At 46.0% G+C, this 18,430-nt stretch overlaps 6 protein-coding genes across 6 annotated transcripts; 3 read left to right on the top strand and 3 right to left on the bottom strand.

Moving 5' to 3' along the window:
* Nucleotides 1-2,011: 2,011 nt before the first annotated feature.
* KD926_004248 (fucose-specific lectin) lies at nucleotides 2,012-2,998 on the bottom strand (the record flags this gene model as incomplete). Its single annotated transcript, XM_053095073.1, has 1 exon — nucleotides 2,012-2,998. The coding sequence occupies one exon, from the start codon at nucleotides 2,996-2,998 to the stop codon at nucleotides 2,012-2,014; it is 987 nt and encodes a 328-aa protein (XP_052950234.1).
* A 3,065-nt stretch (nucleotides 2,999-6,063) lies between these two features.
* KD926_004247 (acid protease) lies at nucleotides 6,064-7,555 on the top strand (the record flags this gene model as incomplete). The annotated part of the gene is made up of 3 exons (XM_053095072.1): nucleotides 6,064-6,261; nucleotides 6,314-6,638; nucleotides 6,696-7,555. 3 exons carry the CDS (start codon nucleotides 6,064-6,066, stop codon nucleotides 7,553-7,555), a joined length of 1,383 nt encoding a protein of 460 aa, XP_052950233.1.
* Nucleotides 7,556-7,895: 340 nt separating this feature from the next.
* Nucleotides 7,896-8,795, bottom strand: KD926_004246 (uncharacterized protein; the record flags this gene model as incomplete). The annotated part of the gene is made up of 2 exons (XM_053095071.1): nucleotides 7,896-8,318; nucleotides 8,382-8,795. The coding sequence occupies 2 exons, from the start codon at nucleotides 8,793-8,795 to the stop codon at nucleotides 7,896-7,898; spliced, it is 837 nt and encodes a 278-aa protein (XP_052950232.1).
* A 1,900-nt stretch (nucleotides 8,796-10,695) lies between these two features.
* Nucleotides 10,696-11,004, bottom strand: KD926_004245 (uncharacterized protein; the record flags this gene model as incomplete). The annotated part of the gene is made up of 1 exon (XM_053095070.1): nucleotides 10,696-11,004. One exon carries the CDS (start codon nucleotides 11,002-11,004, stop codon nucleotides 10,696-10,698), a length of 309 nt encoding a protein of 102 aa, XP_052950231.1.
* A 498-nt stretch (nucleotides 11,005-11,502) lies between these two features.
* On the top strand, nucleotides 11,503-12,066 carry KD926_004244 (uncharacterized protein; the record flags this gene model as incomplete). Its single annotated transcript, XM_053095069.1, has 1 exon — nucleotides 11,503-12,066. One exon carries the CDS (start codon nucleotides 11,503-11,505, stop codon nucleotides 12,064-12,066), a length of 564 nt encoding a protein of 187 aa, XP_052950230.1.
* A 1,004-nt stretch (nucleotides 12,067-13,070) lies between these two features.
* Nucleotides 13,071-16,765, top strand: KD926_004243 (CYP68L8; the record flags this gene model as incomplete). Its single annotated transcript, XM_053095068.1, has 5 exons — nucleotides 13,071-14,303; nucleotides 15,293-15,509; nucleotides 15,572-15,640; nucleotides 15,689-16,291; nucleotides 16,344-16,765. 5 exons carry the CDS (start codon nucleotides 13,071-13,073, stop codon nucleotides 16,763-16,765), a joined length of 2,544 nt encoding a protein of 847 aa, XP_052950229.1.
* Between the last annotated feature and the right edge of the window lie 1,665 nt (nucleotides 16,766-18,430).

Raw genomic sequence — 18,430 nt, 5'->3', positions numbered from 1 at the left:
AGCTAATCTGACGAGAAAACTGACTTTTCAAGGAATCATGCCGGGAAATGAAGTTATATACCCATTTCTCTCCGACAAAGGCTGTTGCATTTTGGGAACGCTTTCGGATCAAGGTTGACGCCATATCACGGACCTGGAACTGTCTCGGCGGCGCGCCGCGTTGATCTAACGAGATAATCCATTTAACAAGTGATTCCTCCTCCAACGAAGTCAATTTATGCAAATTAGCGCGTGTTTCCTTTCGAAAAGTAATACCATTTAAGCGATCTTGAAGTGTTGAGCGAGGAACTTGAAAAACACGCGCTGCTTCACGAATTGACTTGATTTGACAATTCTGAATAGCATCAACTGCTAAGGGGAGTCTTCTCTCTTGTTCCACCGAGATTTTTGATGATTTAGGCATTTTTGATAGTGATATGGATGTTTGAATGGTCTTATTTTTAAAGGGAGGAGTTTTATTGGGGTTACCTCACGTTGCCCACGTGACATCTACACCGACATTTCGGAGGGGGGCTTCTTCCCTCCTACAACTGCCTCACAAGAGTCAGTTATTTGCCTCTGGTGGTAGCTCGTCATCTCTCACGCAGTCAAGACTCGATTTTGTCCCTCCCACCTTCCCTCTGTATATAGAAACCACTGCAATACAGACACATTGCCTCCCTACAAGGGAGCGCGGATGGGCTTTCTCTGACGCTACAGTCTAATACGTTTACGCATAAGACCGCAGCGACAGGTGACCCATTACGGCCAAACTGTATACGTTCCTGTTCCCACCTTGAATGCGAGAGGTCACCAATAAAGAGGCGGTAATTCTTGTTGGGATGGCCGACTCGCTTACCGATTACGTTAAGCGTGGCTCACCCGTAGCCTGAAAACGCCCCTTGCAACAGGCTTCCTCACGAAAACCAGCATTGAATTAAAAGCCCTGCTTCTAGTTTCCTCCGGTAGCTTCCGACCAGCTGCGATCCAGCCAGGATACTGTTCCGACCCTGCCGCTACTTCTCACCTTATTTCGGTCTTTTTTTTCTATGACACTTTCAGACGACTGAGGATTGGGGTATTGGTTTATCATCAGAAATTCTCTCTGCTTCGTTAATATCTCGATTATCACGGTACTGTCGTGCCGCAGACATCTAAAACATTGAATAAACGGGACCTTTTCACCATAGAGGGCAATAGGAAATTATAATTGAATGATAACTCGATAGCCAACTATTATTTCTATTTCGCCTTCTTCTCCGGCTTTTTGACCTGGCGTAGTCCCCGTTGTAATAGAATCACTCTTTCATATTCCGCCGGAATTTACCGGCGGAAAACATCCCGTCCAGAGCGCAACGAACGTCAAATATGCCCAGCTGTCCTCTTCGGACATCAATATCCTTCATGGGCTGATCAATTAGCGTCATGTACTCCATTGTATAATATGGGAACGGAGTATCATTCGGACATTAATGGCTGGAAAGGAGGGTGGTCTGATCGGTCTCATCGCTACCCGGGCCTGCCTGACATGCCGAAAGCTTGAATCAAGGTGTACAGTTACAGGCACGGCCACTAGCTGTGATTTCTAGGTGTTTCGCGGCACTGAACATATCTTTCTAGATAGAAAAAGCGGTCTACAAGCCTACAAGCGAGTACGATTCTCCCATAGTCACTTAATTCAATGTAGTAAATGTGCTAAACATCTGATCACCCAGTCACTGACACCTTTCATGACCTAAATGTAAAAGATTAAACACTAGGAGAGCAGTGAGATGGACGGCCTTGGTAAATGAGGGCAAAGAAAGACAATAAGGATTGTTACTTAAATCCCTACTTAGGTTACTGGAGTCCAACGTCCTTGTTGTGAAGCACAGGACAACAGGTGCATACAATATCAACCGAGATCAAAACAATAAATGCAACTTTTGATTTGTCTGACAGTCTGCTGTTTCATCTGGAATCAATAAAATCGCGCGGAAGCCCAAATCCCAAACGCCGAGGAATTATTCGTGGTAAAATAGTAAAGCCGAAATCAGTAATCCCGCAGCTGGCAGGTAACATTTCCCTCCAGGGACCTCCAGTCTCTCCAGTTGTTGCCGTCCCAAGTTCTATGCTGAACGGCGTTATTCTGAGTGGAGACACCAAAGAGATCAATCTGGCCCTCGCGAGCCCTGCAAGACACTCCAGTAATCGCACTGAAGAATGTCATGTCCCCCTGGACCTTCCAGTCGCTCCACTTACCGTTCTCAAAGGACCTATAAATGCACTTCCTGTCACGGTTGATGGCGACCACGTCCAAGCGGTTAGGAGCACAGCTGAGCACTTCGATGTGACTGTAAATCTGGCCACCAAGGGATTGCCATCCGGTCCACTTGTTTCCATCGTATCCCTGGTGATAGAAGCCGTTATCATGGCCTCGAGCGAAGAGATCGATGCGGTCCCGACCCCAGCTGATAGCCCGGATAGGGCTCACCAGAGACCCACCCAGATTCTCCCAGTCACTCCAGTTCGATCCATCATACCGCTTCCGACGACAGGAATTGTCTTCTGCGAATAGTACGAACACATCGAGACGATCCCTGCCCCAGCTCACGGCCTCAACGCCACTGTTCAGGGATCCGCCGATGGACTTCCATCCGCTCCAGCTCTTACCGTCGAAGTATTGATGATGGCACGAGTTATCGTGACCACGGGCAAGAATATCAAGACGGTTCTCACCCCAGCTAATAGCCTTGACCGAGCTGGTGAAATTGCCGCCTAGATTCTCCCACTTGTCCCACTTGTCATTCTCCATGACTCGGTGGTAGCAGGTATTGGTGGTATCCAGGCAGAAGATATCCAAGCGGTCCTTGCCCCAGCTGACGGCAGAGATAATGCTGCTGAATCCCTTGCCGATGCTCTTCCAGTCGGACCAGTTCTCGCTGTTGCGGTACTTGTGGTAGCAGCCGTTGTCGTGGCCGAGGATGAAGAGATCAAGACGCTCCTCTCCCCTAGCAAGTGCTGAGATTTGGTGGGCCATTGTTCTTTTTTTGTTTCGTTGTTTTGCTTGGTTTGCGAACTTCTGGTGAATCTATTAAGTGGTTAGCATGGTTTAGAATAGTACTGGTTACAGTCATTGAGATATTGCACTGCAAAGATAAGGGTAAGGATGCTGGTGGGGGAAAAATATTTTTGATGTGAGAGGATTGACCTTGAGCTTGTTTGTATCAGAGGGTTATTCTTGTAGGATTTCTTGGGCAATTTCGAAAGAGGAATTTCTAGATCCCAGCCGGACATCGTCTGGTCTTTTATGTTCGATTTGATCTCCTAGAGCATGATGTCACGGTGACTATGAGGGATATATTTTAGTTTCGATACCCCACGAAATGATTGCACTGTGTCGGATTTTGTTTAAGAGGCCAATTGAAAATTGGAAACGAGAGTTTGGTTCCATACAATCATGTTCAAGCACCAGAAAGCTCCACATTCCACCAGACGGATTTAGCTGATCGTGGCTCGGGTAGGTAGACAACGCAGTACCTACTAATGCTACACTAGTTATTCCTCTCTCTATATCAGTTTAATGAATTGATCCAATTGTTATATTTTTCTTTTCGTCTTTCAAACAAGAAGACCCTGGTGTTCAAGGATGGGTTAAAGTTCATAGGGTAGCATTCAACAATGCGGGGATTATTTCCGATAGGGCCCGTCTAACTAGACCACACGAAGGAGTCTAATGTAACCGCTTACTTAGAGTTATTGCTTTGACCTCTTACTTTCCTACTACAAAGCATATTTACCTGTTCTTTATTGCTGAGACTATTCCTAGTTTATCTCGTATTTTCCTGAGTATATCCACTCTAGATACGTAATGCTGCTTGAAGTCCCGCGTCAATAAAAGTCTATATGTTGTCACCGAACCTTCAAAAATATTGACTCAAAATATATAATACGTGTTAATATTTTCTCTCATAGCACTTCCATGCCACATGGGAACTGTCTGGCGATGGCAGCGGTAAACCGGGACCGGGACGACAATTGGCAGGAATGAAGATCTAGAGCTCCAATCATGCGGAGCTCTGCTCCGTCTTTCTAGCCGTGAAGTACCAATGGAAATGGACGTCTGGAACGCCAGGAACTGGAGTTAACTCGCTGGAAAGAACCTTATTCTTCGTGTTTGCTACTGTTACCCCTCGGGACGCGGGTTGACGTTGACCACAATAGCCCAAAACATGGAGCAGTCTTTTGCGGAAGATCCCGTTTCCTTTTCAGCTGGACATCTTACGTGTGAATGATGTTTATCCTCAAAGCATCGGACTTGGGTAACTCAATTAGTCTAGACTCAGCTCTGAAGCCTCCAGGGGGATTGGTTTGAGTCGGAAAGTGGCGGGCTCGAGATGATGATTGGCTTCTTCGAATGCCTTCTTATTCCGACTTCCCCTCAGCGACGTGGTATGCTTCGAGAGATAGGTGGCTGGAGACTGCTCGTGTGTTGTCGTGGGAAATTTGTTGATGTTGCATCAAGTTACTTAACCTCAGATAAAAGCAACCAATGAGGTGGAAGTGTAACATTCTTCCGTTAGAGCAGTCGGACTCTCACCTGCTTACATCTATACGTCCGTCGGCTTCTTTCCTCCATTTTTTCTTCTTTCTCTCTCTCTCTCTTGCCTTCGGCTGCTCCCTACTGCTCTTGATCTTCTTCTTATTGTAGTTCCTGTTAAACTTAGTGATAAATTATGTAAAAGATAACAAATATGTTTGAGAACACCGAAGGTAGCGTAGGAAAACGCTGGAATAAGACATGAAGTCATTTGTTATTGAATCTTGGGTGCCTGATACGACTGGTCAAGTTCTTCTATTCTTAGTTCATCCCTTCATTGGGTTAAGTATACAATTCCTTTCCTACTGACCTACAAGCTTCGTGATCATAAAATCTTTTTTACAGTCTCGTTAATACATCCATATTGAATAATTATTTTATTTTTGTGTCCTTTGATCAAGATTAATAGAGAAAAAAGGGCAAAAGAGGAAAATAAATAAAAGTAGAAAAAAAAAGAACAAGAAGAAAACAGGACACTGAACCGAGAGAAGGTTTTCCTACATATAACTTACTCAGTTTGTGGGTAATACAGAGAGCTTACCCAAGTAAGATGGAATAGCCCATAGGCAGTCAGATTACTCCATACTTTGCGAAGAAGGAAAAAGGGAAAAGGAAGAAAGAGGATAGCGGGTTTTCCGTGGCCAAAAGAAGCTAAGGAATGTTGCATCCTGCATTCTTGGCAAGTCCAATGAATAAGCTGCTGCATCGGGACTGGAGATGCACAAACAGGTGGTTAATGGGGGCCAAAGTAAAACTGTAAGTCATGCAAAAACTGAAGAACCGGTCAAGGGCTGCACAAAGTGCCCTGAATCCTATACACAAATTTGCAAGTGGGCATGTCATGATTGAGTCTAAAGCAGCTAGCTCAAATATGTACATAGTCGGCAGGAGAAGCAACGCGTCCAGCAGTTTCATGGCTTATATATTGTCTGTATAATAAGGTAATAGTTAAGTCGGAACATGTAAAATGCATGGGGCTCATGTAGTTTTCTCGTATAACGCCCAGAGCCTTGCCGACATTGATAGATGAGAAAAATGGAAAGACGCTTGCTGCATTAGGAAAAAGAATAAGCGGCGAATAGCGGAGCAACGAGTAACTGGGCGTCTGGGCCCATAATGGTCGTTCCTTGCCAGTCACTCTCATGGATTAAATTCGCGCCTAAGGATTGGCGCCAAACTAGTTCTGGGATAGGGCTGAGCCGGACGATACTGACTAACCCCATTTTGGTCACTAGCCTTGAATTCATTATGGGTTCACAGCTAGTGTGAGGGCCCAAGACCCTGGGAGTGTGGAAAATAGCCCCTTAAAATCTAACCGAGTGATCAGAATAGGCTTAGAGACGTTGTATGAGGCAAGGGTGATAAAAAACGGGCGTGAGCGACTTGCAGGACTGCAGGACGGTGGGTTCTCGAGAGCATTTAACAATCGATGGCGTCCGGCTGTTTGGTAGTCTGGGGTATAATTAATTTGAACCCAAAATAAAATCCTCTATCGAAGGATCGCCATGAGGAGTGGATCAACGCTGCTCGTTGCTTTTTTGGGTGTGTCCCTGACAAGAGCCGCTTTAACGCTAGAGAAGAAAGATGTGCCATCTACTCTTGAGGTACCGTTTGGGTTTGGACCTATGTTCGGCTCGAATTCGATGAGTCGTGTTGGGATAGACAAGAGGAAGAACGTGCTTGATGTGGACGCTGCGATCGAGGTATGGAGGCCGTTTAGAAGACTGCTAGGGGACACTGGCCTAACCTACACAGAACATGGTCTTCGTCCACACAAACATCACTGTCGGCACTCCTCCCCAGGAGATGGAGGTATATTTCAATATTATGGGTAATGAGTGCTGGATTCATGCGGCCAATTCAACCAGCTGTCAATGGTTCAAAGACAAGGAGAACTGCGACGGGTATGGCGGATATAACACGAGCACCTCCAAGACCGCCGAGTTCGTTAGTTCCGATTTTGCAGTTAATGACAGAGGGCCCAATGTCACCGGCGACTTTTTCAAGGATGCTCTGGTTATTGGGAATACCAAACTTGATTCCATGAAACTGGGTGTGGCATACGATGGAATAACCAGTAGTAAGTTCCATTTTCTGTCATATCACTCTTATATCTTTCACTAAAGATGATCGTTAGACACGATTGGTCTTGGGTACGGAGAAGAAGGCTCTTCCTCGGTGTCGCTACCCCAAGCTTTGACGGACGCGGGAATCATCAACTCACCTGCCTTCAGCATGTGGACAAACTATGGGTACCGTTACGGTGGCAAAATTCTCTTCGGTGGCGTAAACAAAGCAAAATATTCCGGCACCTTGCAAACCCTGCCGATTGTACCGGGGCCGTCTGGCGAGCGCAAGGCATTCCGCGTCAACATGACCGGTCTGCTAATCAACGAAACATCCATTTCCCCGGAATCGTTCACATTAGACGCGTTACTCGACAACCAAGTATCCCTTACGCATGTTCCTGAATCAGTCATGTCAGCGCTTGCCATACAGCTGAATGTGGAGAAGATCCCTGAATCTGGGCAAATCACTCTTCCCTGCTCTCTGGAAACATCAAAAACCAATATTACCCTTGAATTTGGTGCTGCGAAGTTTGAGTTTCCTATTGGCTTGCTGATGACCCAGGTGAGCGTTGAGCACGCGTACACAAGATATGGCGATGCTTGCTATTCAGGGATTGTGGCCAACCGAGATTACAATAAAAGAGGAAGCATCGTGCTGGGGACAAACTTCATTAGGTCTGTATATTCAGTGTTTGATCTTGCCAACGATGAGGTTTCCCTAGCCAATCTAGTATCGGAATCATACTCGGATAATATCGTTGAGATTACATCCGGAGAAAATTCGGTTCCAGGTGCTACTGCTACTACTACTGATAAGGGTCAAGACAAAGACCAGAAAGACGGGGAGGAGTCTCTAGGTTCTACCCTTGAGAATGCCAGACTTTGCTTCGGGTTGACAATCGCCGTTTTGTGCTATATTCTTATATAGGAAAAATGAACCGGTTTGTATGAATATGGCAATCAAAGGTCAGAGGAAAGAGTTTCATGTATATGTAAAACAATTACTCCCTTCATTCACGTAATTCCTCATGCTTAAATGCAAACATACATCCTATAATGCTAATTATAACATCAACTGTGGTTTCCAGTCGGCCATTTCTCGAAGCAAGGTTCACTCCAGTATGCGATGCCTCCAGATAGACAAAAAACTGAATAAGAAAACAAACAAAACACAGAACGAGAACGAAGAGCTAAATCAGCCACCACGCGCCTGTTAATTCTATCCAGGCCATAAGAAACAGCCATATTTCCTTTCACAGCCGCAACCGTTAGATATTGTCATCAGCTACACCTGTAGTAGTCAGGTCAGCCTTTTCCAAAAGCTTTTTCCTTCTGCCGTCCTGGCAGATCGCCGCAGCTCTCTTGAGAAGACAGGATATTTCGGTCAGGCGGAGGGCTGTATCCTGCATAACAGCCTTGCGCTTGTTCATGGCCTGTTTGTGATCTGCGACGGAGTCAATATTGAGCAGTTTCGGAAGCATTTCGATTGTCTTACCAGATCGTTCCGTACTAAGAGGTGATGAGAATTGTGCATTGCCGGTCACCGCATCATTGCCATCGAGTCTCTTCCCAGTGACGTATCTTGCCTTATCGATAAGCCGTTCAATACAATTGGCTTGGCCCAATAGTGCAGGACAAATGTAGTAAATGATGTTCTGAGTAGTGGAACGAGAGTCATTGACTGTTGTGGGCTATTAATGTGTGTTAGAACTGTCATTGGAGAGAAATTCAATAGCAAGGCATTCCAGACATACCATATATCCCTGGAAATTGCTAATTCGGTTGAAGGCCTGTGCTGTTGGGGTTGCCAGGTTCTGTACAGTCATGTTCCCGATATTCTCATTCTTTGCGTATTGGCAGCCATCGTTCTTGACCCCCATCTTGAAGGGATTGGTACAACCATCGGGGGTTTCTTCATAGTCGGCCTCAATATCGTCGCCTAGTAGGGTTGATTCTAAGTTGGAATCTTCGGAAACCTCGCTCGACTGTGAGGAACTTTCCTGAATTTCAATGCTGATCATAGCATTTGAAGTATTGGTCTTTGTAGAAACGGTCTCTTTCTTCACTATGTTCGCATGCTGTGTGCAATAAACTGAAATTTCCGAGGACAGGCGATGGCACCGAGTACCTTTCTTGATTTTGGCCTCACAGCGAAGCTTTGATGCCATGATTGAATGTTAGACAGTGTCTTCAGTACACCATATGTCGTACTGTTCGGATACAGTATATTGAAGATATATATCGACAATTCGGCGCTCCTATCCAGCTCTATATTTATGTTCTTTTTTACAGATCTTTCAAGAAAATCCATCATGTAGACCTTGTAGCGGTCAAGATTCAAAGCCCCATACATGCTAACACTATGCACACATGATCATTGAAAAGTTAGCAATCGAGCAGGTACAACATGCCAAATTCATGATGTGTCTTCGCACGAAAGGCTCCGTGCTTTCAAATCTCGGCTGAGAGGCTGTGACATTTGTTTCCCCACTACTAGGTCAGGTTCAGGAAACCGTTTACGTGGGCAAATGATAAAGCCACACTATTGGTCTGCTTGTAACAGCCCTATCATATTCAACGATTGACACCTTCATGCGTTTCATGTTTGTTACACGTGAATCTCCCCAGAAGCGGTTCCCATCGGCATGTCGAAGGGGACGCATGCAGGCCCGAGATTCCGGAAGAAGTATATTGTTCTGCTCAGTATTCAAATTGCCCCATCAGACGCTAATTAGGTCTAGGAGGAACATAGTGGCTAAAAATTTTAGGATGCCAGCACCGCCTGAAACGCCCTTCCGCAGGGATCTACAGTGCTCATGTAGGCCCGATATTGCCAATCCTCTGCTTCACCGACATATGAGGGGTATGCATGTTTGCACGCGGTTGTGAATGATAGAGCCCAATCTAGTGCCGCTAATGGTCGGTCTACTTGTCGTCTATTATTGGGTTTTCATTGTCTATCATTGCACAACGACGAGCCGCGCATCCCAACAAATTGAGAGAATAAATCTATATCCAGCAATGAACCTGGGCCCCGTTCTTAGTTTTCTGGTGAAAATGTTAGGCGACTGGTGTCAGATCGACCCTTGTCGTTAGGTACTTGTCAATTGTCATGTGCCCTTGTCATATGGAGTTGATTCAGGTCCAGGGACAACATTGATACCATCGAATACTCTTTGTCTCATATCCCGCGGCAAACCTTGTGATCGGGTAGTCAATTTCTGGTCAAGATGAAGATAAGACGCCTATGCCCAGGGAGAGGAGGGGTGGAGGGGACCACCCACCGAAGCCTATGACGTCATACCGAGGCGCCAAGGCCAACTAGGGTGATTGCAAGTCAAGATGCACCATCATTGGGGAACTATAGTTACACTCATATTAATACCTTCATGCCAGCCTATCAATTGAGTTAATCATGTGCAACTAACGTGTCCCTCATTCGAAACTTCCCCAAAAAAACGCTTCGCAATCCAGTCGGTTGAAATTGCTTCAGGTTCAAGTGCCCGTGGGTGACATCGTACTGTTCCGGACATTTCTTCCGCTACCACTGAGGATGAAAGAGTATTCGAAACAGCATGGTCCTTTTACAGAGCCGTTGTGGTTAGTATTAAGCCTCCCGTAATTCATGAATTACTCAAGCGTCATACAAAGCCTACACTGGTAAGGGATGTCTTTTGTAGCCTTGCCAGATATTTGATCAGTAGGGTGAATGCTTCGTGTAGTAGATTTGTTTTCTTCGCCCTAAGCTATAAGAAGAATAGAAAAGTACCAAGGTGGGAGCACAGAAAAGCTAGCAAACGCAAGAATGTCCAGGTGGAAGACAGCGAATGAGGGGTCAGTCACACGGTGTTAAGACCCAATCTTATTTGGTCCGCATTGTGTCCTTAAAAGCACCAACATTATATCCCTGCCCTCCAAAAACGAAAGCAAAATCGGTAGAAACAGAAACCGACAGTCATGAAGGACATCGCATCTCCAACAGCCCCGCCCTTCAATCAAATACCGTCCTCTTGTTCCCAGGTTAGTAACTAAAACTGACCTCAGGCACACGAACTGAATTGCTCACATTTATCCAATAGTGATTTTTCCGCCAGATCCAGCGGCTGCCTTTCCCGAGGCTGCGATGCCACTTTGAGAAGAGCTGTGTCTACCGCAGAGTTGGGCGTCACCTCCCTTATTGGAAATATCGCCAGCCTGAACATTGTGGTATTGACCCGAGGTGGCGATGGAGACCTCACTTCCATCACCTCCGTTTGCACCCCCTGATCCGTCTTGCTGTTGATAAGATGCCAGTCCTAGACGGACGGCTTGGTAGCCCACGCCTCGTCCTCCATCGCCGGTGATGTTACCGACTTTGAGCGACCTGTTGGCAGACATTTTCCTGTCCCACTCGTAATCGTGATTGGATAGATGATCAAAAAAGAATGTCACAAGGTCTTTGAAAATTATGACTGAGTTGGGTTGAGAAGAAACGCTTCCTCTAGCGCTCGCGGGGACTGAGCAGTTGAACATCAAGATAACCACATGTCAATACAGAATTCGCTGATACTGACACCCAAACGAAGTTGTGATTCAGACCACACCTCGATTTTAATCCTGCCGTGGATTGGATACAAAAAATGGCCATGTAGTCTAGCGCCCTATCCGGTGATTGTTTAGTATCATTCTAGAAATCTTTACCCTATAGTTTGGTAGTAAATGAGCACCGAAACACCCTATATATCAGAGAACTATACGCTATAAAGCGCCTTATTAAACCAGCCAAAACGCCTCGAGCACATACTTTCAATGGCACTCAATCAGTCTCTCTTACCCTCATTCATCCTGTCAGGAGCCGAATCTCTGTCACAATGGGTTACAATCATCATGAAAACAATGCCGGAGGGGGCTTCCCTCAGCCAATCCAGGGATTTCCTGGATATCCCCCCAAGTTCTTTCCTGCGGCCGCAATATGACCCACATTACAACCAGTATTACCCCCACGACGCTCCTCCATACGGCGCAGGATATTGGGTTCAAAACCCTCCTCAATTCCAACCCCCGCCTCCGCAATTTCAGAACCCTCCTTCTCAATTCCATCAGCCCAGAGGCTATGAGCCCTCCAGTCCCACTGGCAACGAGGGCAGAATTTCCGTCACCAACAGCAATTGTGGCAGAGCCACCACAAGCAACTTTGGAAACACGACTTTGACCAACTCTCATAATAACAATCTGGGCAATCATCACGCTGAGAACTACGGGCGTATACAAACTCGCAACAGCCATATGAGTCGAACCACGCGAGTCGGAGATATCTCGAGCAATGGCGGCAATGCCAGCGCAAGTACCTCACGCAACGGCTTCATGACGAATGCAAATGTCAGGGGTGGCGCCAATCACAATTCTGGATATCAAAATGGTGGTGCTGGCGGATCTGTCAACATTGGACGTGGCGATTAGTTATGATCTGTGTTGTTGCATGTAAGCGTGTTCTTCTTCGATTTAAAATAATCTGCATGCATTCATTAACCTCTGGATAGGCTCTTTAGGAGCAATACGTTTCACGAATAATTTTCGGTGGTTCATCAATTTATACTAGTATCTACCAGTTCTTTCACTGTTGGAACCATTGTTCAGCTGATATGCCTAAGTCATGTGATTCCTTGGCATAGGCAGCTGATATATCTTCAACGAAGCGAGTAGTCTAGAATAACACTTCACTTTTACCCACCGAGCATATACCTACATTCAGTTGAATCGATAGGATATCTGCTTAGGGCAATGACCAAGTCAACCGACATTCACTTTTTTGTCTTTTTTTGTTTTTTCTTCTAATTCCTTTCTGTTAACTAGTTTTCTCGATGGCTTGTTTCCGAACTTTTCATTTCTGCGTTGCTATCTTTTTTCCCCTTTTTCGTTTTCTACTTCTTCTTATTATGAATATTTTCTATTCATTAGAATGTTGCTTTTATTTTGCTTAGTCTTTGTGTTATCACATTGTCGCGTGCTCGAAAAAATATATCGTGGGGATCATTGTCACGGGCTTGGCAGTGAGTAGGTGCGCTTCTACCCGCCAAGACCGTTTAGTAGGACAGTTACCAACTGAGCTACTAAAAAGACCAGAATACCAAGTCGAAGACTTGGTATGCGCATCGCTCTATATAGTAGGCCTTGGTCAGTTCGTCACAATCATCCTCGGAACATGACAATGATCGTGGCTCCCGTACGAAATAAGGTAAATTAGTCTTGATCACAAAAGGCTGCTTAGCTATATTGGACCAAAAGACATTAAAGGACCGATATTCAGAGGTAATACAAAACGAGCCCAGCTTCCATGCGAAGACGTGGAAATGAAAGAGAGAAATGAAGGTGGAAATAAGAATGACTAAGTCGATGCCAAGAAATTCCTGCACTTCCGCTCGGAGGCGCCGCTTTTTTCTCCCAGTCTCAACTGTTGTCTATAAATGTCCTCCGACACGATGAGTTCATCACGTCACAATGCCTCCCACTCGTCGTCTGATAGCAAGCGTCTCCGAGATCGCTTGGCCCAAAAAGCTCAGAGAGAAAAGCGGGAGGCACGTATGAAATCGCTGGAAGATCGTGTGGCATTTTGCGATCAGAACCATGGACCTGCATGGATGCACTGGCACACTATCACGTTGAACCGAGTCCTCGAGGAGAATAGAAAATTGCGGGAGCAACAAGTCGTGCTTCGTCATCTGCTGGGACAATTTAATGATGTACTCTCTGAGAAACCATCCTCGTTCCAGACGCCACCTACAGTTGTTGCGAATGCCTGGATGCCAAGCTTGAATCCGTGCCTTGTTCGCCCCATGGAGGTGGAAGCAGCACCCAAATTGACACTACAATCCGGCATTTCAATCCCTGAGCAATCTGCCCATTCACTGTTAAGTCAACAGGCGGGTGAAGGCCTACGTCCCGAAGACCACCATACGCCATTGAGTCTAGCAGAGCAAACGGTAAATACATCTGCTCTTGTGGAGATCGCCACAAGATCACTCCCTGGGGTACATCCGTTCCCACAATCAACGGCACCAGAGATTATCCCCTCTTGGTCCCTCACTCCGATCAACGAGTACGGAATGAACCCCTCTTTCTTGCCGGCTACATGCCCCTGGTTCGCTCGCCCAGACCTTGTCGCTGCATGTCCACCCGTCCCGGCCCCTCTGGACCTCATTTATGGCACTCGACGGAACTACCTAGCGAACGAAGTCAGCCACGGCATACGTCGACAGTCGATGCGAGATCCGGAATGTCTCGCCAGTGGATGGCTGACGTATGTGTATAGCAAATGGCGGGTGTCTCCGAACCCCGTTACATTTGAACGACTGCCACAATTTCTCCATCCCCTCATGACGCAGCTACAAAGGGGACATCCAGACTTAATTGATCTGATCATTTGGCCGCAGCTACGTTTAAATATGATTGACCATTGGACGAGATATGATTATTGTGAGCTTATTGGTTACTTATGCTGCTGTACAAAGATCCGATGGCCGTGGGGAGAGGATATTTTGGAACGAGATGCGGCGGATAATCTCGGGATTAGACAGGACTTCTTCGATGTCTTTACTAGAGAGGATGGGTGGGGGTTGACGACGGAGTTTATTGAGAAATATCCGGAGTTGGTGGAGGGAATGGACGTGGAAGCTATTAGATTTTCTTATGAAGATAAGGTGAAAGCCATGGGATAATAGACGTGCATGGACTCCTAGTTGAAATTACTTGAGGAGAACTTCGTCAGAGCAAATGCTGGATTTCACACTTCGCAAGATTGATCGTATTGCTATACGCTGGTCTTCGGTTACAGCCCCAGTTTCCAAGTTAACTGCATGGTGGATACTGGGTAGTAAAAGTGGGTCACGACAATGACGGGAGTGCCGCTCGACATACCCACCTCAACAATTGAACACATCGAGATGTAGAAAATGTGCTTTGCTAGCGAACTAGCTTGCCTGGTTCCCTGAAAGCAACGGGCTATTGCCGAATGTAGTAATAGTTCAACCCCATGCGATGCCGGAGAGCATTTCCTGCAGATCGACCTCGTGCAGAATGGATGGATCCCCTGTTGAATCAGTGCTCCACTAGTAAAAGCCAATGAGAATGGCTATATTGGTATTCACGCGCCCCTCGAAAAACTTACCGGGATTCATTGGATCGACTGTTCAAAGGGTGGGGCACTGTTGAATCACAACTTGCAATGTAGATCGCGGGATGTTGATGGCCGTGGAAAATTGAAAACTCGCTGATCTTGCAATTGCTTTGAGAGAACTAGGAAGGAACTATTATTTAATATATCCATATAAATTCTGCGCCCTCGCAGCTTGTAGCAACCTTTCCCCCCCATGTCGTGAACTCCAACGTTTTGGAGTGCAGGATTCCCGTCAAGATGATGCTCCAAGTATTGGCGACATACAACTCAATTGATCCAATTGTGGCGGCCGGTGTACTTTCTTTGACTGTCCTGGCATTCCTTTTCTTCTTTAACTCAAGAAAGAGCATTCCCCTGGTGAATGGGAAAGGGCGTTTTGAGATTGGCCTTGCGCCCGCAAAGACACGATACCTCTACAATGCTAGATCTCTAATTGCTCAAGGACTGAAGAAGGCAAGGTTATACGTTTCCTCCTCGTCAGCCTAAGCTAACAAACGTGACATTAATCTCTAGTCTTCTATCTTTAATATCGTCACCGAAAATGGCCATAAAACTGCCCTGGCCCCCAGTTATGCAAATGAAATCAGAAACCATCCGGACTTAAGCTTTGGACATGAAACGGGGCGGGATTTCCATTCTCATATTTCTGGCTTTGAACCCTTTCGACAAGGAACGAACCCAGATCAGATAGTTCAAGATGCGGTGCGTATAAAATTGACGCAGAGTCTGGGTAAGCATTCTGAGATGATAGAGCATATTCAACACACGTGGTTAATACTGACTATATAAAAGGGAGTGTGACTAAACCATTATCGGATGAGACTACCGTTGCGTTGAGGTCATACTGGACTGATGAGTCTCGTGAGTCTCTCGTACAGCATCTGCATTTGTACTGCTAACCGGGTCTAGAATGGCATGCTATTCACACAAAAGATACTATCTTGATGCTAGTCGCCCAGCTTTCATCGAAGGTATTTCTGGGTGACAGGATCTGTCGCGACCCCAACTGGCTTCGCATCACAGTCGACTATACGGTCGACTCATTCATGGCCGCTCAATCTCTGCGAATGTGGCCTCGCATCATTCGCCCTCTTGTCGCTAGATTCCTCCCATCTTGCCGCAAAATTCAGACCGAACTACAGGATGCCCGTGACATAATCAATCCTGTACTGGCGGAGCGTGCGGCAGAAAAGGCAGTCGCAGTTCAAGAAGGACTAACCCCAAAACGCTACACAGACGCGATGGAATGGATGGAACAGTGTGCTAAAGGTCGGCCGTACGATGCCGGTGCTGCACAACTTTCCTTTTCCCTTGCAGCAATCCACACTACCTCTGATATGATCACTCAGGTGCTTTATGACCTCTGCGGAAAGGACGAGTTGATTAAAGCTCTACGTGAAGAGGCTCGTACTGTTATCCAAGAAGATGGATGGCAAAAAACCACACTCTATAAACTTAAGCTCATGGATAGTATGCTGAAAGAGAGTCAACGATTAAAACCGACCAGCCTAGGTATGTTTCATGCTTTTTGAATTTCAATCATAAGCTAAGGAGATACATGCAGTTTCTATGAGACGTCTCGCAATGAAGACCGTCGCTTTGTCGGACGGCGCTGTTATCCCCAAAGGAACTTCTATTTTCATCTCTGGCGAACAGATGTGGGATCCGAAGGTCTACACAGAACCTGACACATTCGACGCATATCGATTTCTGCGACTGCGCGAGACGCCTGGCAGTGAAAAATCCGCGCAGTTGGTTTCGGTTTCCCCGCAGCACTTGGGATTTGGTCTGGGAAAACATGCTTGTCCTGGTCGATTCTTCGCCGCGAATGAGATCAAGATTGCGCTTTCGCACATTTTGCTGAAGTATGACTTTAGACTCGCGGAGGGTAGTTCTCCTCAACATATTAGGATGGGGGCCGATCTTGTTGCAGATCCCTTTGCGAAATTGGAAATTAGGCGGAGAGATTCGGAAATTGAGTTTTGAAGTTAGAATAGGTTATAGCGATGGTCATAAATCTTATATATTTTGTACCCGCCTGCGGAAATTTTCAATCGGGCTTGTATATACTAAAAAGCCCAAGTATACTGCAGTGACGCTCTGTGAGATAATCTTTGCTGTTAAAATAATGAAATACGACGGAGCTATTGTGGTTGGAAGCGACTTCTAACATACATAATAGGCTATAGCGGCTGCTCTAATACATACAACCAAGATCAGTATTGTGCACACGCGATAGATTAACCCTATTACTCGTTAGATTCATCGAAGATATTGGCTTTTGTTATGAACAGGGACATAATGGTAAATTAAAAAATGTCTATTTGTATTAATGTGGCCATAACAGAAAGAAGGACTACAGGAGCCGAGACAGTGTAGGGCAACATATGGGTATCTTATAAGACTAGACAACATACTTTCGGCAATCTACAATAGAGTACAAATTTCACCAATTGACCGACCACCAGGATTGAACTTATATTCGCTCGGTTAATGAAGTGATATTTTTGTCTTATGTTGATGTTGGAAGTTCCCGATGCAGGTCCTTGGTTTCAATGAACCAATCAATATAAAATAAAATGTAAGTCTGAACAATGGAACAGAGATGGAAAGTAACAAAGAGTAAGAAACCTACGAACAGTCACGCTCTCTTGTATAGTCGTTCCTTTCGGCCTATCAATTACGCTGCGGGATAAATACATGACCTCGGGTGGTTGGGCCAATCTGAAAACGACATCTGGAAGTATAGCCGGAGGGAAAATCGAGCGCAAAGTGAAATATAGGCCAAGATAGTGGATTGGATATACTCTGTAGACACCCATTATTGTTGGGGGTGATTTTATAGACAGGTCGGGTCCTCCACAATCGCACTATCGCTTAGTCACCCAGGCAACGGGGGCAGCTGACCAGGGGTGAAGGCGGACTTCCACACGGCCCTTGCTACATTCATCTACCTTTTCACTTCATCTCAAATCGCTAGACCGGGGATAATGCAACGCCTATCACGTCTCTTCAGGGTGCCCTTTTCCCGGCGACCTCCATCGCCCGCCCGGAAGTTCTCACCCGGGCCCCTTCTCTCTTCGACTGACAAGCTGGAGGAGGAAAGATTAGCATGGTACTCCCAAGACAACTTCTTTCCAGTCAAAATCGGTGATGTCCTCCATTCGAAGGATCAGGTGGTTGGAAAGCTGGGCTATGGTGGCTACTCAACAGTATGGCTCTGTCGGGACCTACAGTACGATTCTGCACCTTACTGTGTAGGGCATCGATTGCATGGAGTTAGCTTATTGGCATAAGGGAGCATATCTACGTCACATTAAAACTATACGAATGTGATTCCACTCACACAGCACGAGAGATTCAAGTTTATGATTATCTAAGGACTCTTAAATCAAGCCATACTGGTGCCATTCTCGTGCGCACAGTATTGGATAAGTTCCAGCTCCGCTCAACTGATGGGTCCCACTTTCACTAGTGCCTTATCCACCCACCCTTAGGCATGAGTCTGTTTGAACTTCGAACTCGGATTCCTCAGAAGGTCTTCCCGGAGAACCTGCTCAAACCCACACTGATACATATTCTCCTTTCATTGGACTTCTTGCATAGCAAAGCCCACGTTGTCCATACGGGTTCAGTGCCATACATGCGGTT

Source organism: Aspergillus affinis (assembly GCF_023601865.1).
Source record: "Aspergillus affinis strain CMG 70 chromosome Unknown NODE_202_length_38771_cov_90_472270, whole genome shotgun sequence".
Taxonomy (NCBI): Eukaryota; Fungi; Ascomycota; class Eurotiomycetes; order Eurotiales; family Aspergillaceae; genus Aspergillus; species Aspergillus affinis.
The sequence above is the reverse complement of the archived record's forward strand: the minus strand, read 5'-3'. Positions and strand labels throughout refer to the sequence as shown.